The sequence below is a fragment of the Atractosteus spatula genome, chromosome 11 (genome assembly GCF_055471065.1).
Source record: "Atractosteus spatula isolate fAtrSpa1 chromosome 11, fAtrSpa1.hap1, whole genome shotgun sequence".
Lineage (NCBI taxonomy): Eukaryota > Metazoa > Chordata > Actinopteri > Semionotiformes > Lepisosteidae > Atractosteus > Atractosteus spatula.
In genome coordinates, this window is record NC_142716.1 from 8596074 (window position 1) to 8624056 (window position 27983).

At 36.5% G+C, this 27983-nt stretch overlaps 2 protein-coding genes across 4 annotated transcripts in view; one reads left to right on the forward strand and one right to left on the reverse strand.

Moving 5' to 3' along the window:
* The window catches only part of agla (amylo-alpha-1,6-glucosidase and 4-alpha-glucanotransferase a), a 31759-nt gene extending 19022 nt beyond the window's left edge, over nucleotides 1-12737 (reverse strand). Inside the window, exons 1-14 of one of the 3 annotated variants that reach the window (XM_088927347.1) lie at nucleotides 12664-12737; nucleotides 11430-11579; nucleotides 9403-9613; nucleotides 8320-8489; nucleotides 7057-7260; nucleotides 5005-5186; nucleotides 4778-4889; nucleotides 4274-4400; nucleotides 3361-3463; nucleotides 3173-3270; nucleotides 2270-2409; nucleotides 1565-1752; nucleotides 622-745; nucleotides 181-344 (exon numbers count right to left, since the gene is read on the reverse strand). In XM_088927347.1, coding sequence (XP_088783473.1) covers nucleotides 181-344; nucleotides 622-745; nucleotides 1565-1752; nucleotides 2270-2409; nucleotides 3173-3270; nucleotides 3361-3463; nucleotides 4274-4400; nucleotides 4778-4889; nucleotides 5005-5186; nucleotides 7057-7260; nucleotides 8320-8489; nucleotides 9403-9613; nucleotides 11430-11511 — 1905 coding nt within the window. In that variant the 5' untranslated portion in view covers nucleotides 11512-11579; nucleotides 12664-12737. Of the gene's footprint in view, nucleotides 1-180; nucleotides 345-621; nucleotides 746-1018; nucleotides 1143-1564; nucleotides 1753-2269; nucleotides 2410-3172; nucleotides 3271-3360; nucleotides 3464-4273; nucleotides 4401-4777; nucleotides 4890-5004; nucleotides 5187-7056; nucleotides 7261-8319; nucleotides 8490-9402; nucleotides 9614-11429; nucleotides 11580-12213; nucleotides 12351-12663 lie in introns of those variants that run through there. The other 2 variants (XM_088927349.1, XM_088927348.1) reach the window with 2 other exon arrangements.
* An 846-nt stretch (nucleotides 12738-13583) lies between these two features.
* Nucleotides 13584-27976, forward strand: LOC148823469 (ferric reductase 1-like). Its single transcript, XM_088928183.1, has 16 exons — nucleotides 13584-13654; nucleotides 16847-17045; nucleotides 17590-17738; nucleotides 18410-18504; nucleotides 18967-19105; nucleotides 19390-19572; nucleotides 19830-19928; nucleotides 20639-20786; nucleotides 22755-22868; nucleotides 23214-23329; nucleotides 24091-24177; nucleotides 25097-25194; nucleotides 25778-25836; nucleotides 26130-26273; nucleotides 26838-26896; nucleotides 27065-27976. Exons 2-16 carry the CDS (start codon nucleotides 16847-16849, stop codon nucleotides 27155-27157), a joined length of 1782 nt encoding a protein of 593 aa, XP_088784309.1. The 5' UTR covers nucleotides 13584-13654; the 3' UTR covers nucleotides 27158-27976.
* Nucleotides 27977-27983: the final 7 nt, after the last annotated feature.

Below are 27983 nucleotides of genomic sequence, written 5' to 3' on the forward strand. Positions count from 1 at the left end.
TGGTGAAACTGGATAAGTGGAGTTGCTCGATAACTATCTGGTGACATTTACATTGGTTATTTAAATACCTTAATGTTACACTGACCACATTTATTTCTGCAGGTTTGCCCTCATCATACAGGAAGGCATACATTCCCTTGGATGGAGTTATAACATTAATGGGTAAAATAAATGTCCCACCTGAATAGGACACTCGTTGTCATGGGTAACATCCATGAACAATGCATGAGCAATGCTGGGTACTAAAGGTCTCAGGCTGGGCTGGGCAAAAGAGCCAACAGGTTCTCCTCCAAAGCGGTACACTAGTCTTCCTTCTTCATGGCTGTCATAGGCACTCATCGCCTCTGGAAGGAACAGTGAACAATTGTTACTGAACTCACTAAGAGCAAGATCACTTTGCTCTTAGTACTCACAAGCAAAATCACTTAGCAGAAATAATGTAAAACATTAAAATTAAGTTAATTATGGTAACTATATACGATTACACTATTACCCATGCAACTGACAAGAATTGCCTTGCAATATCTTTTGCTCTCTTCTGCTCGGTTTCCAAGAAGTAACACAGTTTTCTTTTTCATTCAATGTAGCACAGACAATTAATTCTTTATTCAGACAGCCTACCTCTTATAAGGGAACTTATGCCAAGCCTAGTCACAAAGACATTGTCCAGCTCCTCGCTTCCTGTGAACAGCTCAGCCACCACATATAAATCAGGCCGCAGTGCTCGGGCCGTGTCCAGCATGTACTGCAGGCAGCAAAGCGAACCAAACAGGCCAGACAAATGAAGGGAGCGAAGCAAAAGTAGGCACGTAGCAGGATGAGTATGTTAAGAGAAAATAAAGCCACATCAGGAAGAAACAAGGCAGGGGAAACAGAAAGGCATTTTAAGATAAAAGTGAAGTTGGTAGTAAGATCAAGTCAGAAGTATGAAGTCAGCAAGGAGTAAGGAAGAAAGACAAATAGAGAGGATTTAGTGTCATGCCCCCCTTCTTGTTGCAAAGCAGTCATTCACCAGTACCTCTGATCAGACTGGTAATCCCCAGGCGATTGACAAAGACATTGTCAATCAGCTCACTGCCTGTAAAGAGCTCTGCTATCACATACAGATTGGGCCTGACTGACCTGGCCGCTGCCAGCATCTCCTACAGAGTACAACAATTCATGGCATCAGAAAGGCTGCCCTATACTGTACACCACACTTACAAATACTCTATATTTTACAGAATAAACAAATCCCTGACAAAGAAGCTGCCTTTTAATTTCTGCCTTTCTGGACACTGTATAAACATAGTATGCTATGGGTAAAGAACACCAAAATTCTCTTGAGATGTGAAAGAACTGGTTTTAAGACTGCTCCTTTAAGGTTTATTATGCATAAATGTATAAATTAATGGAATGACCTGCACCTACTATATATTTTTAGTGTATACTCCAGTAAGTGTTAAAAAGGTCACAAACTGCCACATTTGAAAACTAAAACTTCTGAATGTAATTGGGCCTACAAAAAAAACACACAGGGTTGATAACAGTTGAAACAAGGAGCTGTACAGAAACAGTACACTACCTCAGCCACGTGTAGAGGAGTGGAGTGGCAGTTGTCAAGACGCACACCACTGAAGTGCTTTGCTGTGATTTCCGTATACTTTTTCATGTGAGCCCAAAGATAGGGGCAATCCTCCGGCTTATTGCCGTAACGCAGTTTGACACTGTCTCCCCAGCAAATTAACTCTCTCCTCAGGTAAACATTCGACCCTGAAAAACAGTACATTCCTCATCAAACAGGAGCATAAAAACTTCAGTACTGGGACACCTGCAATGGAGCAAAAGGAACATGCAGACCCATCCAACAGTGCCACCTGCTGGTAAACAAGTATATGACATACTGTACATTCAATGTAACTAGGAATGCTCTACAAAAAAAAGCATTTTACAAAACAATGGTATTCTTGTGGTAAATAAATTAAGTGCTGCTATTCAATACCTTCTTGTAATTTTTTTTTACATAAAACTTATTAATTCGTTTTCATTAATACTAGACTTACTGAGAAATGTGGTTGTCTGTACCAGGCAGCCTTTCTCATCTTAAAACCATTAAACTTCAAAATTAAAAAGGGTTTACTGGTGTTCTGTGTATGAAGGACTATTAATATAGTTTAACTACAGTAAACCCAATGTCATTAAGCACACAATTACACAACAAACAGGATTGGTTTGGTTAAATACTGTATATAGGAAACTGTTGAATGGTGGCAGGTCAGATGGAGATCACCTGGCTCAGCAAAGTTTCTGAGGGGATCATCTCCCATCACCCAACCATTGTGAGCGAGGAAATGACATGCTTTGTCAGGCTGGTGCATGAGGGCCTCCTCTGCCTTCAGAGTCATCTCGCCAAAAACAAAAGTAAAATATCTGAAAAAGGAAGTCAGCTTTCAGTCTTTATTTCTTGGCTTATTTCTTTAGAAGACTAGGGTGTTAAAATTAGGATCAACACCTCCGAAGGGGACCTGCTGTAAATCTTTGAGGAACTAATTAAACTATGTTTGACGCATGTTAGAAACTAAAATAACTGTAACAAAATTAGTTTGAAAACCCCTATTCTGTACTGTAAAAAGAACAACAGATGGGAGAATAATGTGCTTTACACCAATGTCTATCCTACAGTCCATGCTCGTATTAAAATTTGTAAGATGAGTTACTAAACAAAAAAGCTCACTCAAAATCCCCATGAGAACATCTAAGATGTGTTTTTCTCAATCCCCATTAAGTCAAACAATTAAATGAAAAAAGTATATGAATTGAATAAATTTGTATGGAAACTACTAACATTCAAATGTTATGCAGTCCCACTAACTGCAGCAACTATTTGCATTGACTTTGGAAGGTTAGGAATGCATTGCCAGGATCATAAAATGAATCAAGTAGTCCTATTGAGGCTACAACTCTCATGACTACAAGCATCATACTCTGAATGTGAACAGAGGCGCCCTCTAATGGAAACTATTTCAGATACTTCAACAGCCTGCCCCTTCCTATATTTGCAAAAAAAAAGTTTTTAGCTTGGCTGCTTCTTTATAAATCAAAATTCTCATACTGAACTAATTTCACTTTGATAGTTAATATCTTCAGTTTCTCTACATGAACAATAAATTCAAATCAAGCATGAAAGACATACTTTGTTACCAAGGGATTTTTCCTGGTGATAGGGCCTAATTTGGGCCCATGGTCTGCAAGACGCTCATAAACAACATTTCCCACAATGCAATTGGCTGCCTGAAAAAGATCAAAGGTAAACCTCAAAGAGAGCTTAGTAAATTGTGGGTAATTCAACTACAAAAAACACAAGACTGGACACAAACAAACCTGTTCATGATGATAGTGAATTTCCCTGTAGTGCTCCCCATTCAATTCCTCAAGTCTCTTATGGAACCAGTTACAGCAGTCATCAATAGCTGATGGTCCATTGCTGAGAAAGAGGAATATTCAGAATAAGATGAAGACGAAATCCTTTCAGTGAAATTGTCAGAGATTGTTTCACGTAGCTCCCTTTAAAAGGCAATTATTACCCTTGAGTCTTGACCTGATCACAATTTAATTCATTTTGGGTGTTTCGTTTTGGCTGGTTATCGGATATTTCTTTTTTGTTATCTCCATAGTGATAATCTATATATCCATATCTCCATAATATTTTAAATTATTGTGGATGTGATCGTTATTCACCATCCATCCATTTTCTAACTGCTTAATCCGCTTCAGGGTTGTGGGGGTTGCCAAGGCCTATCTCAACAAGCAAAAGCAGGGTAGGAGCACTCAGAGAAAACCAATGCAAACACAGGGAGAACACACAAACTCCATACGGACAACACTCCAGGTCTGGAACTGGACCCAGGGCCCCAGCTCTGCGAGGCAGCCATGCTAAACAAAGCATTACTGTGACATACCACATAACGTAAAACCTAAAAGGGTGCTGTCAGTATATCTTTTTTTACAGTGGACAAAAATAGGTTTAATCATGGAAACGAATCAATCATTAACCAGCTAAAATTCTAGTTAAATGGACTTAGTGACGGCATCAACTGTAAGTTGTTCTATTGGTATGGAGGAAGCATAACACTCAGTGACTGAGATGTCACAACTTAGCAGGTTTTTACTATTTTTAACTGGGAAGCAATTGGTCATAGGTAAGTTTACAAGCACAGCATGCGCCAAATAAAATCCCACTGAAAAATCCAAGCACTTCGCATAGGTAGTTCTGCTTCTAACATCTGAAGTTTACCCATGTGGAATGAATGTTTCCAGAGCAATGTTCATATCCACAGTGTTTCCAAACCGTCTATACTGTGGATCCTGGATAATCTTGAGATGCTGTTTAGTATCAGTCTTGTGTTTACTCGCCTGACTGCCTGAAAAAAAGCAAATATAAAAAAAAAATCAGCCTAGAAAAAAAAAGAAATTGATCCTTAATTTTTTAATAACTGAAAATGTAACCTCAATATTAAATGGCTAATGAAGATGCACTTTAATGTTAAATGGGAACTGCAATAAGCAGTAGAAGGGTGGAGATCTGGGTTATCTTTTACTTCCTACAAGGTGATCAAGTTGAGAAATCAAAGCATCTGTGCTCTTAAAGCTTTTAAGCCATTCACTTACAGTACATCTTCTAATGCTTTGCTAACAAAATTCCTTGAAAAATTACAATCATTTTACAGTGGATGACAAAAGTTAGCAGAGCTTCATAGTATCCTCTTCACCACAGAAATTTAACATCACTACCACTCACCACTAATGAGAAGATCTCGAAATTGCTCCACAGCTCTTTCCACATCGACTTGAAAAAATTCCCACACTTTAACCTTCGGGAAGACATCCTCCCAGAGTATTCTGCGAATAGCCTGTACAGAAAAGAATCTTACATTGTACAAAAACATGAAAATGGGCTACCTGGGGGCAATCACCAGCCTTATTGCCCTTGGATGAGGTTTCATGAATGTGAAAATAATAACTTACATTTAAATGTTGATCATTCTCAACCAGAGCAGGCAGACCCCTGTCTTTGTACTTCCCATCTGCTATATCACAAGTGAAGTGCCATATTGCCCTGTCCAACACCCAGGCAGGCTTAAGGTGAGGGGAGTTGACAAGGTTATAGCCACACTCTGGGTGTTCCTGAATCCATTTACTGTTGGCAGCTGCATATAAAAGAAAGGATTCAAGAGCAAAAACACATATCAAAAGTCCACTCCCACAAATGGTGACTACAATGACCTTATCAATGAAGCTGGCATTTCACTTGTACTGCAATCAAAAGTTAAATATGATATGATTTTCACAGAGATGTCAAATTACTCATTTATAACTTTTAGGCTACTGCATGCTAATGTGCATTGTGTTGTAGTGAAATAATCCATACACTGTACGTCACTTTACTAAAGTATTCTGCAGCTAAACGCACAGAATGAAAACAAAAAAAGAGCAATTGCAAAATTAGGATTTGAGCGCAAATGCAACAGGCACGTCTCATGATGCACATCTTAGACACACATTTTCTAGCAGTTGTGAGGCTGTTCAATGCTGTATTTTCATTTTAAAAAAGTACTCTTTCATTTAAAGACAGAAACAGTATAACTATAGTTGTGGGGAAAACAGGACTGCAACTGTATTATATTTCTGAAATGTATGTTGTAGTAGATTACGTACTGTAGTAGCAGCTGATTACCTGAAAACTGCTGCACATTAAGAAAACACAAGCTGTGTGGAATGACACTGTACCTACAGTGGTTACATTTAGTTTCCTCAACTAAGACTCAGAGCAGAACCTGGAATTTAAACTGAGTAACATCTTGTATTTCACTGAGTGCATGACCTTTAAAACACTGGGCTCAAGCCAGTGAGAATGTTTCATTGCTCCTCTTGTGCAAATCATGTTGGTGCAAAAGACATATTCCCTATATTCACTTCACCATAGAGTCTAGCTCTGTAGCTAGTAAATGAAAATCTCTTGTGGCAATTAATGGTGATCTTCACCTATTGAAAACCCACACAAACACAGCACAAAATTGTGCAAATTGCGTCAATGGTGCGTCAGTCCACAAATCCTAGTACGAAATACATTTTTAGCCAAAGAAGGGAATTTAAGGTGCAGCAGGGAATTGTAGCACAAAACCAACCACTAGAAGAAAGACAATCTGCAATTATAGATTTGACAGGCTTTGAATTCTTAGCTGAAACCTTTCAGTGAATGTCTGAATTTGTGCATGCATAGCATAAAAAATGTCCCTTTATTTTTTGCAGAATATTTTTTCTGCGAATTTCTCCTTGGAGACCAACGTTTTTTAAAGATGAAGTAGCACCTTGTTTCAGACATTCACCAACAACAGATTCTGCATTCAGTGGGGCTATTCTAGCATAGCGTTCTGTATGCAGGTCACACACAGCTGACCTTTTTCCACCCTGTACTGTAGCTTGGCTACAGCTCTGCTCTAAGTAGCCAACTGCATTCATTTCATTAAGCTTCATGGTATTCTGAAAGGCTATTTTAAAAGTAGATTCAGCTGTGCTCATTCTAAGTGCAGGCTATGAACATCCTGTAAGCTGTATACACCAGGACTGGACAGTAATTATTCTTGAATATCAGTCATGTACTGCAGCATCTTTTTATTATGCATTTGCTCAGAAGGTGTACATATCCAGGACAATTAGGAATGGGAAGAGAGGTTACATTTAAGATGACGGAAGTGTGAGACAAGCAGAGATACAAGGAACATTAATATCAGGGAGAGGAACAAAGAGGATTTCCTTATTTCCCTCCACCAGGCATTACTTTCTAAATCTTTTTGATTTATCTGACGGCACACGCAAGGGATTTTGCTTATGTTCTACACACTTTAAAGTGTAGAGGCTAGTACATTTGTTAATAATTATAGAATATTTGATTAAAATGTTTAGGCATGTTTCTCCAGGATGAAATTGATCCGTTTTAAACCTGAATAGCTTTTTCTTCAAAGGCTCTCAATGACACAGGGAATCCTCTCTCAGATTGGCATGCAGATGTTCACATACCTGTATGATTGTAAACCACATCTGTAATGCAAACCATATTCCACTCCTTCTTGAGCATTTCCACAAGTTTGCCAACATCTGCCCAACTGTATTTTTTTTCCGAGGTTGAAAAATCTGGGTTCAGCTCTAGCTGGTCAGCTAAGGAGTAGCATGACCGAGATAAACCCAGTGTCTGGAGTGGTGTAAAATGAATCATGTTATACCCTACAGGACACAAAAGAACAAGACTGTAGATTCAGCAGATGATGTGCATTGTTTTATAGATAAGTTCAATCATCTCATCTTTCCAAGCCAATCTGAAAAGTAAATGGCTTTGAAAAATAATGCGAGTTGTAGCAATATAAAAATCTATTTTAAATACACCTCCAGTACAAACTGGAAATAATGATTTTGAAAATTTGGCAGTGCAGTTATTCTTTTAGTTTCAGAAAACTGATATGATCATTCGTATTCAATCTCAACTGAATCGCTTACATATGGTAAAAAAATACTGAAAAGCAAAAACACGGATCTAAATTTTGTTGTACCTATATCCAAAAGAAACTGGTTAATAATTAAACCAAAACCTTTACCCTAGAGAAGCTTTAACAAAAGCAGCATGCAGTTATTCAGGGTCAGAAAGTAATGTAAATACTGGTACAGTACAATGAATTACAAAATCTGATGTATTCGTTTTAAAAAGTTCACTGAAATCACTGGGATTAACAAAGAACTCTTCAACGTCTGTCACCATTGGTTTCTACACCTTGCATACACCTGATCATTCTGCCATGAAGATCTGAAGTCTAAACATCAAAACTACAGCCCAGATTAAACAAAAACTCTGACCAACCTAAAACTACTGGCTAAATATTTGAATTGTGTTTGATGAAGGTTTTTCCAGTCAGGAGGCCAAATTAAATAATAGATTTGTAGTTTATATTTGGCATGTTGGCTAAACGTACCAAATTAAATCATGTCTAAATTTTGAAGTCAAAACTAGTAGATAACATGTTATTTCTTTTTTATAGCATACCAAATTATTTAGTTTATTTAGAATTTCATGACTCGTCTTTTTCTGGTAAAATAAATAACTACTGCGAATATCTTAATAATTTAATTCAGCATAAACTGGGACACCATTTTAAAACTGGGTTTTAAAACAAAATACCAGAGCTCCTTCAAAGGTGATAAGTGGATTAATAATAAAGACACAGACGCCCACACAAGTAAAACACATTTCTTTACTATACTTGTAAACTGTATGCTGTATACTGTCCCTACCTGATTCTTTGGCAACTCGCAGTCTGTCTGGCCACTCATGGAAGGGACCCAGGCACTTGGCCAAGTAAGTCTGAATGGTAATACAGTCCAGTGGAAGGACATGGTTATCAGCACCAACTCGCAACACAGGGTCAACAACCACATATCCTCCACCTCTCTTCTCTTCTTTCCTTTAAAGAATATTTCAATATGTTACCATTTAGAGCATCCTATCAAGCACAATTTAGCATACATGGCACAGACTTTAAGGACAATGCTCAATCTACCATGCACCAGACCCTGAGGTGTTAAACAAAACATTTGGGAACTATGAAAGTATTAAAGGGGAACTGCAAAGCTATTTTTATATTTCAGGGTTAGAAAGAATTAGCATTGATGAGTGCACCACAAACCACAATAAAAGTAAAAGTTTAGTACAGTACACATAAATTTGTAAAACCTCCAATTTACATCATAGAACAGACTAAATTTCCAGGTATGTGCAGCGCCATATTAAGCGATTCAGAACAAGGCAACAAAACATCTTGTGACGTGAAGCAGCCCTATTACATTGTAAAGAAGCAGGCTTGTGAATACATCTCTTTTAATCCGACAGAAACATTGCTCTCAAATTCCAGACGTTTCTGCTGATAAATGGAACCTATTTCTTAACTCTGCATGCCGATCACGCTGGAAACTTTCTGTGGTGAAATATCAGCTATACAACCTGTACCTTTTCACTCCTACATCACATTAGTCATTACAGTGACTAGTGAGCAGGAAGGGACACTTCACATCACAGTTCACGCAAACTCTTGCTCTCTCCTGATCAGCAGTTTGAGACAACATGGCGACGCAGTATTTTTACAAAGATCATGATTTTATGCTTAATTTGAAATTTGACTTTTTTCTATACTGTCAATTAATTTATTTTGTTACTGAGAGTTACTAACCGGTCTGCAAAATTGGGAGTGCAGTTCCCCTTTAACTTTTGCTTTGATAGAGGGTAAGTGACTGCAGCAGTTAAAGATTTATAACCAATCCGACTGGCAACTTTCACATTCAAAACAGATTGAATCATGAAAAACAGCAATAGCAACTTACCCATACTCAAAAAAATACTGGTAAGATCCTGCACTCTGTAGGTCAATCTTACAAAACTTATCAGAATCATCTTCTCTTCCAGTTGGGTTAAACCAATCCAATGTCCTAAAACTATGGCGTTTGAACTGCTCTCCAGGAAGTGGATAGTTCGTGTGGACCTTCACAGGCTTCCCTTGCAACGTAGGACCTAATCGGAACTGAAGCTCATAGCCTTAAAACAAAAAATAAACTTCTGCAATACTGAAGCACATCTGCAATATACAGTATATACATTACAAAAACATAAAACAAGGTTTACCACACGTTGAAATTCATTCCACGGGCTTGCTGAAAGGCATTTAGTTTTTAACGCTCACTATATACATTTTTCTGTTGATGAAATCGAGTTATAATGCTCTGGTCCTGAACTGCTCTGTACTTTTCCAGTGTCCTTGGTGTGAAATACTGTAGGTGCCAAACCTAGACTTGAAATTGAGTCTGGCCTTGTTCCACAGCTGTTTGTCATCCATGAGGCAACAGTTTGATTTCCTGCCCATATTAAATTGATACACGCAAAAAAAGTATTGCTCAGGACGGAGAAAGGTTTGCATATACTTGTGTGCAGCCAGAACCAAGAATTGTTCTGAATAAAACACTATTTTGTCTTCAATAGCTTTCATCAGTGTTTTTTGCAACTGAATTCCAACTTTCATTCTTTTCTTAATATTAACACTGTCACCTTCACAACTCTTTATCTAGCTCCTCCATTATATCCAATAAACATATCTTCAGCTTTTGTCTAAATGATATCTGCATTCTGAACCAGATTTTTATCCTTCTTCCATATACCAAATACATTTAAGAATTAAATACCTATCATTAAAATGCCTACAGAAAAACTCTTAGAAGAAAGTAAATTCAGCATTGCTTGAGTAATAGCTGTAAAAACTAAGTTGTGTAATATTGTGTAACTGAGGAGTATTTCATTAACACTGAAGACAGAGTTGTCCTTCTTCAGGTGTTTTAGCTGAGGCTTGTTAAAGATGTGCTAAATGGATTAATTAGACAAAGGTGAATTTAAGTAGATCTTATTAATCTGCAAGAGTCAGGGGGAGGGAAATTTCTGAATGAATGGAAATTATGTAAGATCATGTAATTTCAAATACCATGTCTGAAGAACCAAGTTTAGAAACATTTAGATACTGGATAGTTTTTAAACACCCAGCTTCTTCAACTTCAACAAGTGCACACTTGTTGCAGAAAAAAAAATAGGTAGGTAAGCTAAGTGTACACTGTATTCATAAAACTGAATTGAAAAAAATTAACTCGTTTACTTGATTTGAAAATACACTAGTGGCCTGATTTTATGGTGAACACAAGCTATTTCTGACCTGACTTTTTAATATGGAAAAACTGAGGACCAGATGATATGAATGCACAATTCATATTCTGCAATCCAATTTTGTTTTCCTTTTTATTTGACTTAATAAATCAATAAAATTCTACTCCTTTTCACAACTAAGGAAGCCCTCTACAATGTCAAAAACATTACCGTTTTAAATATTAAACTACACTCACATTAATCCACAGAGACAAGAAGCTCTATGCACGTCTATAAATAGCAGCACTGAAATACATTACTGAAATTTAAAACCCCCTTAACAATATCAACTGTATAACAGTTCCACAAGAAAGCCCAGTAGGTTTTAATGTGCAAAATCTCAATTAATCTCTTTATCTTAAATGAAGAATGTGCGTCTCTGGCTGAACTGAACTCTGGCTGAACACTATTTCTGAGTGCAGCACTCAGTACCTGTCCCATTTCATGTCACCTTAAAACACTTCCAGGAACAATATATTTCTTAACCGAAACATTCCTAAAATAACCATGCACGACTGCTCCTGAGCTGTAACAGAATCTCTTAAGTGCTCTTTGCACAGAGTTTAAAATGAAAATTTCTACCAATAAATCACAATGCATAATATTTGCACACCCATTACAAAACTCTGTGCAAAGCATGGGGGTGGCTATAGGAAAATGTTCTTACCTTGCTCCAGTCTAAAGAGGGTCCTTTCAAGCTTCTCCATATCACTGAGAAGCAAAACCCTAATTTGCTTGCTGGCGACCATTTTTGCTGTCCTTCACAAGGCTCACCTTCACACAAAGGAAATGATACACTGGGATTCCAGCAGACCACCTTTAACAAAAAGAAAAGGATCGAACACTTACATTTATTTACAAGAAAAAACTTCCATAATTCTTTTTACTTACATCCTTAATGCCCAAGAGACGGAATAAACAACTATTTTCTACTGCGAGAGAGTCGAAATGCACGTTCAATAGTCTGAATTGAACACTCTAGGTACAGTAAATGACAGATCCTTTCATCTGCGGTCCGTTTGTAATAATGGCTTTGGTTGTTGTCCGGTTCTACAATAGTGAGACAGCCAGCCTGTTAGGTGCTATTCTGCTTTCTAAAAATAACTGTCCTTCACCCATTCAGCATTCGCGTGCAGCTTAGGTGCTAACATCTCATTTTAAATCGGAGAAACCTCTCCAAAAGTCCCTCATCCCCAGTCCCCAAACAGATACAGGCAGAACACATTGCTTTGTAAACACATTCGTATCAATAAACTCAAATGAAACACTCTAATCTAAACAACAGGCTAAAATCTTGCTACCCATCTTTACTTTGTCATCCTTTTTAATGCGCACACTTGTTGCGTGGTAAAAAAGTTTCGGAACCGTTAAAACGTCTATAAGAAGCCCCGAAGTTATACATAGTGATACCTTCTTCAGAAAATCCGTGCAAAACTCTTTTTAAAACACACCTGTGATTTGTATCTTGAGTCTGGATTAATCAGGAAGCACTAATTGTGCCGGCCAATTAAAAAAAAAAACCCAAGACCCTCTACTCTAATCACACAATGTCACACCGCAAACAGCTCACATCCCTGCTACACCCGTACAGAGTCTGCTCCACCGAGCAGCTACCATGCAGCCATAATTAACCATCTCCCAAGGTCAGGAATTCAGCTGAAGAAGGTCAGGCTATTTTAACCGTCTTGACCGATGAAGCTTCACGTTAAATTCACCCCACCGTGCAAATATGACACTATATCCCTGTGCATAACGTTCGCCTCAACATGAACGCGCATATTTAAGACGAATGTCCGCAAAACGTTTTTAAAGAGTAATAACACAGAAAAACATGCAACTAATTTTCACACCATATATAAAAACCCAAGCCTTGAAAAATAATTGATTCTGCACAGAATCACCTTGTTTTTCCTGGTTCTATCTGAGCTGCTGCAGGATCAGCTGTTCCAGACGCTGCAGAGAGAGGCGTGGCGTTAATTCCGCAACCTTTTACCCGCCGTTACCGTACTGTTTCTAATATACGATTTAAAGATCTTATTTTTGCAGGACCATTTTTACCTCAGGGACATTCATCTGCCAAAATACCTTGGTTTTTCACTGTTGTTTCCACCTACGCTTTCATGCACGCTTAGAAACAGACAAATACATCACGTCGCCTAAGTTAGACATACACGTAAACTGAAACTGAAAACTGAAAGTATTCTTCAGGAACAATGTAGGGAGGGAACTTCATTTTTCTTCTCAAATCAGTTGCACTTAACTTAATAAAACATAAAATTAATGCATGGTTTCTCGCATCGCTTTGGTCCTGGGTTTGACTTCAGATTGTGGTACATTATATGTGGAGTTTGCATGGTATACCCCCCCGCCACACCGGCTTTTCCCAGTTATTTCAGTTTCTTCCTTATTTCCAAAGAAACGCTGCTGGTTATTTTCTGACGCCTTGTGCTTGAGTGTTTATGCATGATATGTTAATTAGTCCCTTCCAGCATGTAGTTAAACCTTAAGCCTTAACAGTACTCTGAATGGCCCCAGCTCCCTCTAAAGACAAACGCTTCGTGAGACGCGGAAAAACAGAAAAGCAGCCGAAAAACAGAAAAACGCAGCTCAGGACTTTGCAGCGCTCAATAATCATTAATACTTCATCTTTTGCCCTTTCTCAGGTTATCCTTTGGCTTCAGCTCCGCCAGGGGGCACAGCTCACAAACGACTTACAGGCAATTACTGCTGTACACCAGGACTGGGGGGAACGTGAGATGATTGTGACAACTCCACATCCCTTACGTACGAAACCAGTGGCAGAAGGACCGCCCCTGCCACTACTACTCCTTGAATGGGCTGCTGTGTTTTTTTTTGCACTTCCTTAACAGTGAAGGAGACTGCACAAGCAAGGTGAGCGAATGACATTTACAATTTTTTATCCTATGTATTATTTCAAAAGACGTTATTTTAGATTTTGTTTTTCTGAAACAAGTGAATTCTTACGAGCTGCAATATACACTCACATCTTCTAATCGTGTTCTCAGTTACTTCCCGAATTGGTATCATTGACAGGTGTAATGCTTCTGACTTTGAAATGCAGGTAATCAAATATCATCCTTTGTGTCCCATCAATGGATGCGCAGTAGAACATACAGAATCTAAAATGTTCATTCTTTTAAAATCTTTCTGCTTTTCGCGGGTTAGATCCAGTAAAATATTTGATCTGACTTTCAGTCATCTAAGAAATGAAAATAAATTCGATGTTTTATCCATGTGCATAGATGTACATTATATCTACAATAGTATCATAATTTAAATTTGGTGCTTTACAGTAATTGGATGAATATGTTTTACAGTTTAGGGTTCCTTGTAGGCTTTCGCTAAGAGTTTGGACGTTAATGTTAATGTTGAGCATTTACAATTTAATTGATAAATTAATCAGGATAAATGATTTATCTGACCTACTAAAGCATTGGTGTCTTTTAAACAGCTAGATACAATAATGACCAATTCCTGTGTTTTTCAGATTAATGGAAACATGATTTTGAAACAGAAATTATATATTATTTGAAATCTGCTCAAAGGAAGTGTACCTGTAACATGAACCCAAGTACAGAGAACTATTCATGATATTAAACAAGACTAAGATAGAATTACACACATATACCTTATTTAAGAAAAAGAGTGCTTTTATTTAAAAAAAATCAGCTGAATGAATAGTGGACTGTTAGTTCCATTATTACTGTACTGTATGTAGCTGGATTCACACAATATTCCAACTTTTCTACATGTTACATCTTGTAAAACCACTGCCTATAAAGATATATTAAGAAAAGAGCTCTTAAGTGTTGTTTTGGTACATAACTGCAGGCCCCCTGGCTTAATGAAATGAGATGCTTGCTCTCATTGTGCCTCTATTTCTTTCTTTTTAAAGAAACTTAAGATTTTTTTTTTAAATTTGCCACATAGTGTTTAGTAATACTAGTCTGCAGTATAACTTGTTTGGACATGAACAAATAATGAGCTTACCTACGTAGGTTCAAAACAGTCATTTACAGCATTTTCAGTGTGTTTTAAGATTAGCATGAATCATGTTAAAACCCATTTCAAAATTCAGTTCAATTACTTTTAGTAATACCTAAAAAATATGCATTCCAAATTAGTTTATTTTGAATTTGTAACGTTTATCTATACAAACTCTAAATAACTTCACATTAATTTGAATTATGTTTGAATTAATATATTTTAAGGCAAAGGTGTACTTGGGTTTCAGAGAAACTTGAAATGAGGTTGTTATAACCTTTATCTTTACGGCCAGACCAGTACACTTAACTGCAATAGCTGATAAAACAGCAACAAAATAAGAACAGTGTTCCTGTTTTCCTACAAGATAAGATTTGAAGAGCAGGCTTCCAATTTCTTTCCAGAACTTGTAAAACTTTAACTAAGGCTTGTCAAAATGAGTCTCCTTGCAGTCTTTCCACATTTAGAGAATTATTTACATTTTTATTATATAATTCAGAATCATACTGATAAAGGCAGGAAGACTTGCCCTTAGATCCCTGGTAAAATGCGGTTAATGAAAAATTAGAGACAGACAGAGCTTTTGATATTGTTCAAGAATCAGCTTGAAGATACACATTTAAACCAAAGTGGAGTCAAAAACATCCAAAAAGTCACATTTCTCATGGTGCTTTATTATATAATTTAATTTATTTTAATGTTTCAGTATAGATAAAGCAGTGCTGTAATTGCTCCCTTAAAAGATGAAAAGAGTGACTTCACCGTCTTCTTATTTTAAACTATGATGCCTCTTATAAGTAACTTGGAAAGAAATAACTGCAGCAATTTTGGGATTTTTAAACTCTGTTCCAGGTATTGAAGGTTGTACAGAAAAATTTACCAACATCTTTCATGTTGTTTAACACTAGATTTAAAAGTTTTGCTTTTTTATGTAAACAGAGATGATTCATCCATGCCTGAATATGAGAAGTTCTAAATTGAAGAAGTATTTGTGGAAAAAAGTGTTATTTTTATTTAGCACATGCTGTGTGCGTTGTCCATAATTGGAAAAAAGTTGAATAATACAATCTTCATTTCATTAAAATACTTCGTGAAATCTCTTAATTGGACCTTTTATTAGTATTAGGGGGTGCTGTTGACCTCAGTATAAAATGCAATTTCTCTAAATGCATGTCCCTCTATTTACTCATCTCATCTATGCTCTTGTTGTTGTCACTTACTGTATGTTTCAGTCTTTAAAGAGGAGGTCAAATTGGAGGAAGGTGGAATTCACATACAGTACAGTGTCTTGTTCATCAGAAACAGGACATTCACCTCTTCACTCGCTATTTTGTTACATTGTTGGGCATCTTTTTAATTGCACTGCCCTGTCCAAGGGAAAAGGTTCATTATATGTGAATAGGAATCTTTCTAGCTCACCACAACTGCTCTCTTAGGCCATGCCTTGTCTTGGTTTGGCTTAGCAACACATTTCTGATTGGTAAGTAGTCATGGAGAGCAACGTAAACAGCTCTGTAACATGATCTGAGCTGTGCCAGCTACATACCTATGAGACATAGTAGAGCCACTTAGCGAGTGGCTTTAGTGAACCATCTCTGTGCCCTCATTTACAGGCCTGTATTGGCTATATTGTCCAGAATGTTTGGTGGCTATGTCATATTCCATAGTGGTGAACCTGTTGTAACCCCCAGTGCAAAACAAGATCACTGAAGTCCAGACAACACTAATCAACTGATCACTGAGTGCCAGGTTCTTTTTCTTGAAAAACTGATTATTTACAAATATGATGTTAGCCATTTTAAATGTTTTTTTCCAGATTAGTAAACATTTCAATTTTTTTGTCTATAAAGACATGAAGGCATTATTTGGCTTCAAACTGCAATTCAAAGATAATTGTTATACTGTACTTATACTTACACAGAACCTGTAATACTTGATATACTTATACAGAAACCGGACTGCACAGTAACTCCTGTCTGTAGCTCTCAAAATCAATATATATATATAGATTATATATCTTTAGATTATAGATTAAGTATGAAGACTTAACTTTAATCATTGAATATGTTTTTTTTTCAGATGGACTTAAACATGGCAGGTGTCTTTTTTTTCATTGTGTTTCTCTCCTTGAACACTGTTGCTGGTTATAGTAATGGGAAAGTATCAAAATCCTGTAAAAGTATGAGACCAGGCCATGGTCATGCTCCTAGCACAAAGGCTAGTCCCTACAAGATATCTGTTGATAAAAATCACTTCAGTCCTGGTGATCAGATCAGAGGTATGTGGAATGATTCAGATTCACTTATATGTAAATATCTTAAGAAACATGTGACTTTTTATCTAATTATATCTAAGTTATATCTAATTGAGAAAGGATGGTCTTAATACTACAGAAGTTAATTTTTACATTTGCTTTCTTACTTCTAGTTTTGAAAGTAGAAAAAAACAAATTGCATTACGCTACTAGAAATGAAAATATTTCCAATGCTGTTTTCCTGTAACAAATCAATAGTGAGTCCATTATATCAGAATCTATGAATCATAACTTAGTAGTGACGGAGCCACACAGCTTTTGTATTGTAAAGTGTATTACTTTTCAGTGAGGTTTGGTTAAACTTTAGATTTTAAATTTAGATCTTTATAATAAAGAAATAGAATCTAAGAAATTATTTTTTTGTTTAACTGTAAACTCCAGATAGCTAAGACAAAAGTAAATTTGAGGTTCCATGTTCCTTTAGCACTGAATAGGAATATTGAAGATTAAGCTCGTTTTGTGGAATTACAGTTTCTTGTCTTTAAATTGAATTCTTATTCATTCCTAGTCACTATCTCTGGATCTGCACCTGGAGAGCCTTTTAAAGGGTTTCTAATTCAAGCACGGGACACCTCAAATCTGAGTGCTGATGCAGTTGGATCATTTAGCCTTCTTAGTAATGCTGATGCACAGCTTTTAAACTGTGGGGGCACAAAGGTATAATATCGCTTTAAAAATGCTTCACCTTAAAGAACTGTGGAATTTGTATTGGAGGAAGAGTGATGTATTTACTTTTATTGCTGAAGGACTCATATCAGTTTTTATAGCAATATTTACTGAGAGGCTTTAAATGTGTAACAGATTCAATTGGTGCCCCTACATTTTTGTTGTGTTTTTATGCCTCTCAGTACAATTCCAGCACATTTAGAATTTAATGGATGTTATGCTTTAGTTCTTCTTCTTTTTTGATTTGTGAATTAAAAGCAAATTAAAAAGGTAATTTTGACATATCCATAGTGGCAGTGTGGTTAGCATTGCTGCCTCACAACACTGTGGTCCTGGGTCCAGTTCCTGGGGTACATTCTGCCTGGAGTTTGCATGCTCCCCCTTGTTTGCAAGTTCTCCTATTTCCTCCCACAGTCCAAAGACATGCTGGTGAGTTAATTGGCTTCTGGTGTGAATGTGTTCCCTGCGATGGACTGGCATCCTATCCAAGGTGTATCCTGCCTTGTGCCCGTTGAATGCTGAGATAGACTTCAGCTCCCTTGTGACCTTGTGTTGGATAAAGCTATTAGAAAATGGATGGATGAATATAGTGATACCCTAATGTCATTTAGACTGAAAATATTCTTCATTTAGGTGAAGTGCTTCAATACTTTTCTTTTCAGGGATCAGCAGTTAGTCATACCAGTAAGTCCAAAAAGATGGAGATCAAAGTCATCTGGAATGCGCCTAAAAATTCTCCACCTTCCGTCCAATTTCTGTGAGTTCTTCCTTATATTCTCCACTTTTTTAAAAATTAGTTGCTTGACTTGACTTAAATAAAACAAGACCACTGTCAGAAAGGATGTTTTAACTTGTTTTTTGGGGGTATGTTTTAACTTTCATACAGTAGAATAAAATAACATGTCTCTCCATATGTTTGTGTGTATTTTATTAATCTGGGTTGATTATTATGTCTCGATTGTGCTTGTGTGTGCCTGTCCTGTGATGGACTGGTGTTCTGTACAGGGTACAGCTTTATGTACAGGAATAAGAGACTTTCTGATAATGGATGGAGAACATTGAACATTATTTTGATGCATGCAACTCATTGATCTCCTAACTGATTTTTTGTATCTTATGGCTGATGACACTGTATATTTACAGTATATGTTACAAAAAAATGACTATGTGGACATAAATCCAGCATATAGAATTTGTTGCTGAAAATCTTTTGTTTCAGGGCTACAGTTGTTCAACACTATGATGTTTTCTGGGTCAAAATACCAGGCCCAGTTGTATCTCAGAACAATGTGAGTCCTCCAACCCTGCCAACTTCAGCTACTGATCAGACAACACATCCATCTGCATTTACAAAGCCAGTAAGTTTAAGCCTCTTTGTGTTTGTGTTATTTTTTGTGATCACTAATTAAGAAACATCTTACTAAGTACCCAGTCTTTATTTTCTGGGGAGTCCTGGAAAGGAGCAAAGATTTTAAGATTTAAGAGTGTATTTTTAAATACTCCAAACACCAGAAATATCATTCTGTACTACATGTTAAATGTTGACTGTATTTCACGAACATTTTAACTTGTACTCGGCAGCTATTCATGTTCTTCTGTGTAGCATGAATTAGAGAGCTAATCATTTTTTTTCTTTACCCAGTTTACCTCAAAGGGTTGTGGCAGGACAAAGTCCTGTTTGCGTGATCCAGTTGGTTGTGATCCAGAGACTGATCCAAAGTGCCATTTCCTTTCATTCGCTGGCCAGGAGCAGTCAGTGGTGTTTGAAGTCAGTGGACCTGCTGAGGGATACGTATCTTTTGCATTGTCACATGACAAATGGATGGTAGGTGAATATACCAAGATTACTTCACGCCTTAAGCATCAGAATCATGATGAAAAGAAGTAAAACACTTCTTTTTCCCCCCAAGAGACTTCATTTCTCACCGAGAATATATTTTTTAATATTAATGAGCATCTTAGCTTTGGGCTAGTATCTTGATTATGCTCTGCAACTCCAGTGAGCTGTATGCAGTGGGGGTTGGAACATTATTATGATTCATGCAACTTATTGATCTTCTAATTGATTCTTTTTGTCTAAAGGGTGATGACGATGTATATTTATGTGTTAGAAGAAATGAATATGTGGACATAAATCCAGCATATGTCACAGGCCGAACCCATCCTGAAGTAGAGTTACAGGTAGGGGACCAACTCAATCCTAAAAAGTACTGATATCACATAGGTACACTGCTGTGCAGAATTTACTTATTCTTTTCACAGATTGTTTTATCCTTCTTAATGTAGAAATTCTGTGCTGATCTTCTACTGAAATAGGTGCCATTTTTTAACAGTTTCTCTTCGTAGGTTGAGCTTTTTTTCAGAAAAAAAGCCTTTAACTTTTCAGAATGTAGGGACAAATTAATTTAATGATAAGAAACACCTGGGAATGTGTTATCAATTAGATTTAATTGGCAAATTTCATGGAGTAGCTACGTGTGTGCTGTTCATTGACTGTTTATTTTGAGCTATTGTCATCACATTTTTGATCAAAGTGAATTAAGTATTGCAAAGTGACACTGTTGGTTTTCTTTCATGCAGATAATCTATACTATCTGTTCAAAGTTTGAAAGTTTGATACTTATCTATACAAAGTTTTTGTATAAGCAGAAGTCTTTAGTGGAGAATTTCAGTACATTTTACTAACAACATGCTTATTTTGTAACTCATAATGGCACATAAGATGCTTACACTTTTCCATAGCTATGTTTTTTGTTTCCCTAGACAATCACAAACATAGAGTTTAAACAATTTTGTTAAAAGAATTTTTGACACACTGATGTGATCTTGATAATGTCCTTTGCTATCCTCGATGATGTGTTTCTTTTTACAATTTTATATATGTTTTGTAGGGCACATTGAAGAATATGGCATGGAGATTGTCAGATGGAGTTATTCAGTGTACATTTCAGAGAAATATTCAGATACCAGGAGAGGAGCACAGGTTTAATCTTGATACGAGTTACTACATATTCTTAGCAAGTGGTAAAGCAGAGCACGGTGAGTGTTACTATAGCTTCTATACAATAATTTAAGCTTCATTTATTCTTACATTTCCTATGAATTTCTCTTGAATGACTGGTGCTCTAACTGCTGAGACAGTCTGGTATTTTTTGCTTAGGTCATTATTGATGTAATTGGTCTTTTACCTTCAGCCTTTTATTGACACAGCTGAGCAAAGGTAAACGTCTCATATTTTAAACAGAACTGCAACACTGAGAATTGTTTACTGATGCATTTAAAATATGCAAGACTTATTCAGACTCATTCTATATAATATATTTTAAAAATATATACAGTTATATATATGTTTAAATATAAACATAACATATTTTCCTGTATAAAATGTGAAACAGTCAAACTGAAAACATTGCAAAGTTAGGTATGCTGTCCCTGAGTTTTAACACAATCCTGGCAGTATTCATGATGGATCTGATTAGTTTCTGGGTGGACTACTGTGGAATGTTTTTGCAGGATAGAAGGACTTTTGTTTATTTTTTAATCACTTTTTAAAATTCGATATATTTTATCATGGATGCTTAAAAATATCCTCTATCTGCACTAAAGACATTCCTCTGTGAAAGGAGATTCCTCCCAGTATTAACACAGAGCCATTTTCCCACTGATCGGAAACTTGGTGAATAAATCAGCTACCTCAGCTGTTCAGACATTTAGTCTCCCATCTGTCAGCATGTTGCCCCTAAACAACCTCAAAGGATGCAGATCATGTCATGCAAACTATGTCATTCTGTTAATGTCAACCTAATGCGTCTTTGACTTTTTTGTGGTGTGGTCACCGCAGTCTGAAAATGATTATGCAGATGGATCATGGATGTGTCAGTCTAGAGTCAGACTATTTTTTAAAAATAGTTTTAAAACGAAATTATTCTCGAAGTGGAGCAACTTATTTTTCAGGCAATTTTTCTCACAGGTGTCCAAGAGCCAATAAATCTTCATTATTACTAAAGTGGGGGGGTTTGGTGCATTTTTTCATACAAAAAATGTTTTTAAAACCATGCCTTTTTACATAGTTACGCAGATTAGTTAGACTCAGCCTAAATATGAGACACTGGACACCTGGTAGTTTTATGAAATTACAAGAATTGAGCCTATTATTTTGTTTCCCTAGAGCGTAATACTATTTCTTATAATCAACAAACATCACTGCTCATTATTTAAAGTGTGTGCCAAATGAGCTATTGATGTATAAGTTTGACTGTAGTGTTTTGATTGTGCTTAACTTCAGATTGCATCTGCTAAGATTAAATTGTGATTTGTGTTCACCTGTGTTTTTACTGAGCAATAAAATTACAGATTATATTAAGTAAACCTTAACTGCTAGACTTGCAGGATAGAATCATTCATAAAACAATAAAGCTCCTGACAAAGTGATTTTTACATGACTTAATGAGGTCAGAGTTTATGAATTCTCCATTCCTGCAGTTTTTTTGCTTCCAAGATAATACCTCAAGACAGCCAGTCCTTTAACTGGTTTGTCATTAGCTATTGAACAACAAAAAAGTTTAAAAATACATCGTCTGATGAACTTGGACACATCATCGGTGATGTTACCTGGGGTCACTGAGTGTCTCAGGTCTTTCAACACCAGACACCCTCAACCAGACAGCCGAGCCTAGGTTGATCAAGCCGAACAAAGTATTTAGTTTGTAGTTTGTTTTACAATATTTTAAATTTGTTTTTAGCTTGTAATAGCTTTTAAATATTTTACATTATTTAAAGATTGTTTTAACTTTTATCTATGAAATATAAATGTTTTCAGCAGCCATTCTCACAAAAGGTGCTAAATATATATAATATTAACCTACAGTTTTTTTGTTTTCAACCAACTTCCTTAGTTTTTGACAAGTGCAAATCCTAATCACTTCAGTTTTGGAAATTTGTATCAACATATCATGTGTTAAAGTCCTTCTTGTGAAACTAATTGAAGTATTTTCCTATCAATTAAAGGGATGATTCACAGGCATAACCGTCAGCCTCTGATTTCATCAGAAAAGAAGGTTATTTCTGGACCACCTGGCAACTTAGTTGGCTCACGGTCTCCGTTAATTATTAAGGCTCATGGTACGTACATCCTGGAAGAATAAAAAAGTGTTGTATCTATCAAATACAGTACCCAAGTTTGCTTCAGTTTTAATTTGACTTTATACATTGCTTCTGCAAAATGAGATGCATTTTATCAGAGATCTACATCATAACCAGTTTTGTATTTGCTCTTAAGCAGTATTAATATTTTGCATTTCAGAAGTCGAAGTTAAATACTTAGTGTGCATGGAAGGTATGCATTTATGTGGAATTACAATCAATGTACACAGTTAATAGCTTGTTTATCAAACACTGCAGGGTTTGGAAGCACTCAGGTTTCTTCTCTGAATTCTTCCACTTGAAATGACTCTCTTAATTTTGCAGGTGCTTTAATGCTTGTTGCATGGATATCAACTGTTAGCATTGGTGTCATTATTGCTCGATTTTTTAAACCCCTGTGGCCAGAGAGCAGACTGTTTGGTGAGCAGATATGGTTTCAGGTGAGAGATTTAGAAGATCTTTGAGAGAACACTTGAATTCATGCATAGTCATCAAAATGTAACAGGTTCAGAAATGAGACTTTTGACCATGATAATGAGCACCTCCAAAGTTTATTTTTTACTTAGGGTTGCAGCTATTATGAAAATGTGTGCTAAACAGAATTTGAAAAATATTTTTAGAACTTCACTGACATCATTGGGTAATCATTTTTCATATCACAATGGTGTCTCCTTATTTCTTTCTGTTTTTCCATGGAGTTTGAAATTGCTCTTATAGAAAGTGTCGTACAAAGTGCACTGCAAATGTATGACAATGTTTTGAATACAAAATGCAAATAATATATTAAGTTGGGTGTGATCAGTAGAGATACATTAATATTACTAACGATGATTGGTTAGTTTTACTGTGTTGGATGTCTCTGATACAGTCTTCTAGGCCTGTGATTCATGGTGATTCACTGTACATCTCATCTGTCAGTGTTGTGAGAGGTTGTGTCACATCTTTTGTACATTGTGTGTCAGCTGGGACAGCGTGTTGCTTTCACATTTAATATGAGTTTAAATGAACTACCTACTAGTATTTGGCTCTGTAGTAGCTTTTGTTCTTAGACACTCGGCTTGAATTACCTGTTTTCTTTAGCCTCAAATTAATCGGTATAACTAGCAGTGGTCTTGCAATAATTACACTATCATGGTGCTAATTAGAAACATTATTTAAAATAAGTTTTAATTACATCTGCCTTTAATCTTGGCTTTGTTAGGTGCATCGTATCTTAATGACCTTCACAGTGCTACTCACCTGTTGTGCCTTTGTTTTGCCTTTTGCCTACAGAGGTGGCTGGAATCACGTAAGTCTTGAGTCTCTGTGTGATTTTCATTTAAAACCTCTGGCATTCCATCTTCATTTTCACTTAGCTGTAGATCTCTTAACAGCTGCGGTGCTGACACAATATTTAAACTGTATATTTGCTCGGTTTCACACAATCGCTTCATTTTCATCTGACCCGATTTCTCTGCCTTCGCTCTCTGTGCTATTCGCAGTGTGAACAGCAGAGGTCACTGTTTCCTACCAAATTAAAATATTGTGCTGAATTTTGTAAGTCGGACGCCATCATCTAGCGTGTCTTAAGATAAAATGAAATTTACTTTAGGTAATCACAATTCTGTACACACCACAAGCTAATAAAATAAAGGTCAAGGCACAATATTGAAGTGCAATGTATGCTCTGCTCTAGGCAATGTGAATTTAGACACTAAGGTTTAAAACAGTGCACAGTCACATTACTGACTTGAGAGCCAAACATGTACTGTACATATGGAATGTAACTGAATGTATCTGAGAAATCACTGATGATGTCTGTACAGATGAGCCTTGAGCAGGTGCCACAAGGTGGTCAGGGGCCCAGCTGTATTTATTACTGTGGGTAGTTCATTCGATTACTGAACAGCAAAGGCTGAGAATGAACAGGCTCTGGAAGTGGGAGGAGAGAAGGATTATAGAGCATCTGGTGGAGGGGAAGGAGGAGTGCAGAGAGTGGGACGGGGGTGTAGAGTGGTTGAGACAGCAGTAGATGAGGACAAAGGCTTTGAGTCAAGCATGCGGCATATACTTACCCACTCACTGCTGCTACCATCCCACGGCAGCATTACTTTTACTAGCAGTAGGAATACCTTTTAAGTGATCTGATTGGTGAGGAAGCAATCAAGCCAATCCTAACATGGGTGAAAAAATAAAAAAATCTCTCATTATTGTTGTGTCATGTGCAGCATGCAGGTGCCCACCCTTTCCTTGGCTGTACAGTTATGGCTCTTGCTCTTCTCCAGCCCATCATGGCTATTTTAAGGCCACATCCTGATTCCTTGAGGTAAAGATATAAAGAAAAAAACCCATATAGTTATACTGTTCTGCACCTGTCTTACCTATGTTATTTTCTTTTATAATACTTCAGTACAGTGTGCACAATACACATTGACTTACATCCTGATTTACTTTAGATACGTTTTGTGCGTTGCTTTCTAAGTAGCATGAAAAAGTGATTATGAAGTAAGAGCTGTGCTAATATATACATGTATGCATGCCAACATATCCTATGGTTGTCCTAAAGTGGTGCTTATAATATATGAAGGGTGGTTTTCAAGGGAATATGACAAGCAGAGGTGCCTAGGCTTATCAATTCTTATACTTGTAACAGATCTGAAATGAAATGTGGATTTATCCTAGTAATAACTAGCCTTTTGCTCTGCTGTTTGCATTTAAACTGAACACCTTGTAGTTGACCTTAACAATTTATGGTAAACTGCCCGTTCATGGACAGCCCATTTGTTTAGTGCGTTCTTTTGAAGAGAAGTTGAAAACAATGTTAATATATAAGGCGGAGGGAGGAAGAAACGTTCAGAAAAATAAGTATTTCAAATAAACACAATGTGCAACTATTTTCTCCTCCTCAGAAGGTACATTTTTAACTGGATGCATTGGAGTGCAGGCACCATTGCTAGGATAATTGCTGGTAAGTACAATGTTTTATAGATTGAATTTCCATGTGCTGCATAACAATACTTTTTCTAACACTGTGTTTTCTTCATCACAAAATTGTTTTGTAGTGGCCTTTTGGCGTGTTTGTTGTTTTGGTGTCTGGTAACTCTATGTTATTAACTCAGAATTTCGTTTAATTATAAGCCAAGTTTGATTGGCATTTTAAGAGATGTTCCCTGCTGGCATAGACTTGAGAAATAATAAACACTGTGTAAAGCTAGCTCCACAATATAATCTCTATCAAAAAGAGTGCTTCTTCTTGTTCAGTTGCAGCTATGTTCTTGGGAGTTCACCAGCAAGCTCTGGATCTTCCAAGCCCTTGGGATACATTTGTGCTGTGTGGGTTTGTAGTGTGGGATGTTGCTGCAGATTTGGTTTTGGAGATACACAACTACCACATGATTCATAAAGGTTGGTCTTTTTTTCCCCAAGTTAACCTGCTACAAATGCCAGATACAGTTTTCCTCTTAAAGCAGATGTTTGTGTCTCTTGTTTCCTTGTGATATAGTATAAAAAGAAAATATCGGAAGAATCCTAATTACGCTTCACAAATGAATGTTATTTTCCATGGCATTTGATGTTAAATTTTTTGGAGCACAGTTGATAATTCATAGGCAGGTGTAAGTGCCATTTAGTGCAGAAAGACTGCACAAAGAGCAGTGAAGTACCTTCTTATTGCAGTCATTTTACAACGAGCGTGGGATGAATACTAATGTAGCGTAAATGTCACTTTAAGCATCTCACTTAAAAGAATGATTATTGTCTTCATAATAAACAGGATTGTCAACAAAATGCTTTCTTTTGTATTGTATGCATTTGAAATGTGCTTACTCTCTATTATCAGTACAGACTGAGTTTTATACATAAACAGATTGATTAAATACACACTTGCTCACTTATTGGGTTTCTAGAACTAGGGAATTTTATCATGGAAAGATTTCTGGTAATTGATCTAATAATGGGACTTCTTTATAGCTAAGAATGTTGCAGATGATGAAGAGGAAATTATCCATTCATCTTCAGAGGCGTCAGAGGTAAGAATGCAATGAAATCTGTTTTTAACTATAGACAGAAATTTTGCAGGTCTTACAGGCAGTGTTCTAGAAATCTTTGTCATACATTTTTGAAAAAAAAAAACTAATATTTATGATGGACAATTCTTTAGCTCTTTTACATAATTAACACTTTTGTCCTCCTTATAGGGTGACCTCTTTAAGAAGATTGTTTTAGCAGTCTATATCTGCGGAAATGTGGGATTTCTCGTTACTCTTTTGATTGCCATAAATGACATGTGAAAAGAGGCTTATAAAGAAACTGACCTCCTACCTCCTTGCTTGAAGAATCAGTCAGCTTCTGGAGTGAGATACAGTTGTACTTTCCCTCAAGAGCCACCAGAAATGAGGAGCATGTGGTTGAATTTTATAAAAGGACAGAACAAAACCTCAAAGAATGGATAGCCCTGGTGTTTACAAATATTGTGTATGTAGCAATGTGCTTCTAAGGAAATATCAAATGAGTTGGAAGCATATATAGAATTAGGTGAAGAAGGTGTAGGTCTGTAATAGGACATTTTTCCACAACTAAGAATTGCACTCAGTCTAATGCTGCCTTTACATGCATAAAAGCTGACTAATGGTCAGTAACCTTTTGTGGTTAACTAAGGAATAGGTGTTGATATACAGTATATGACTTTGTAAGATTTAGTTTTTATTTCAAATACCATTTATGCAGGAAAAATTGGGAAAATATAATAGCATGACAGAAGATAGGAAAGGTTTTATCAGGCTAGATATTAACATTTATTTCACAACCAGTCGACAGAATTGTTACTTTTGTTTTAGTGTTTCAAAAAGAAAACACAGCAGCACAGAAAAAATAAGCCTTCAAAACGTGTGCATTCTAGATTTTAATGCTCGTGGAGAGCAGAGATAAATTTTATTGGAGGTGCCTACAGTTCAGATGTGAAAGTCAGTGGTGCTGTGAACTTCAACAGTAGGTCTTCAGACCCTAATCCTTAAATAAAGTTTATGTAGCCCAAATGGGGCTAATGCACTTTGTGTCTTCAATATGACTCATCCAATCCTCTAACATAAATAAACACATTTTTAAAATGATTTTTTG

Excerpts from the sequence above, each read along its gene's own strand:
- LOC148823469 (XM_088928183.1), top strand. The coding sequence starts at position 16,847 with ATGGACTTAAACATGGCAGGTGTCTTTTTTTTCATTGTGTTTCTCTCC. Across the intron at positions 19,573-19,829 it reads TGTCACATGACAAATGGATG|GGTGATGACGATGTATATTT; the intron begins GTAGGTGAATAT and ends TTTTGTCTAAAG. Across the intron at positions 22,869-23,213 it reads GTTAATTATTAAGGCTCATG|GTGCTTTAATGCTTGTTGCA; the intron begins GTACGTACATCC and ends TTAATTTTGCAG.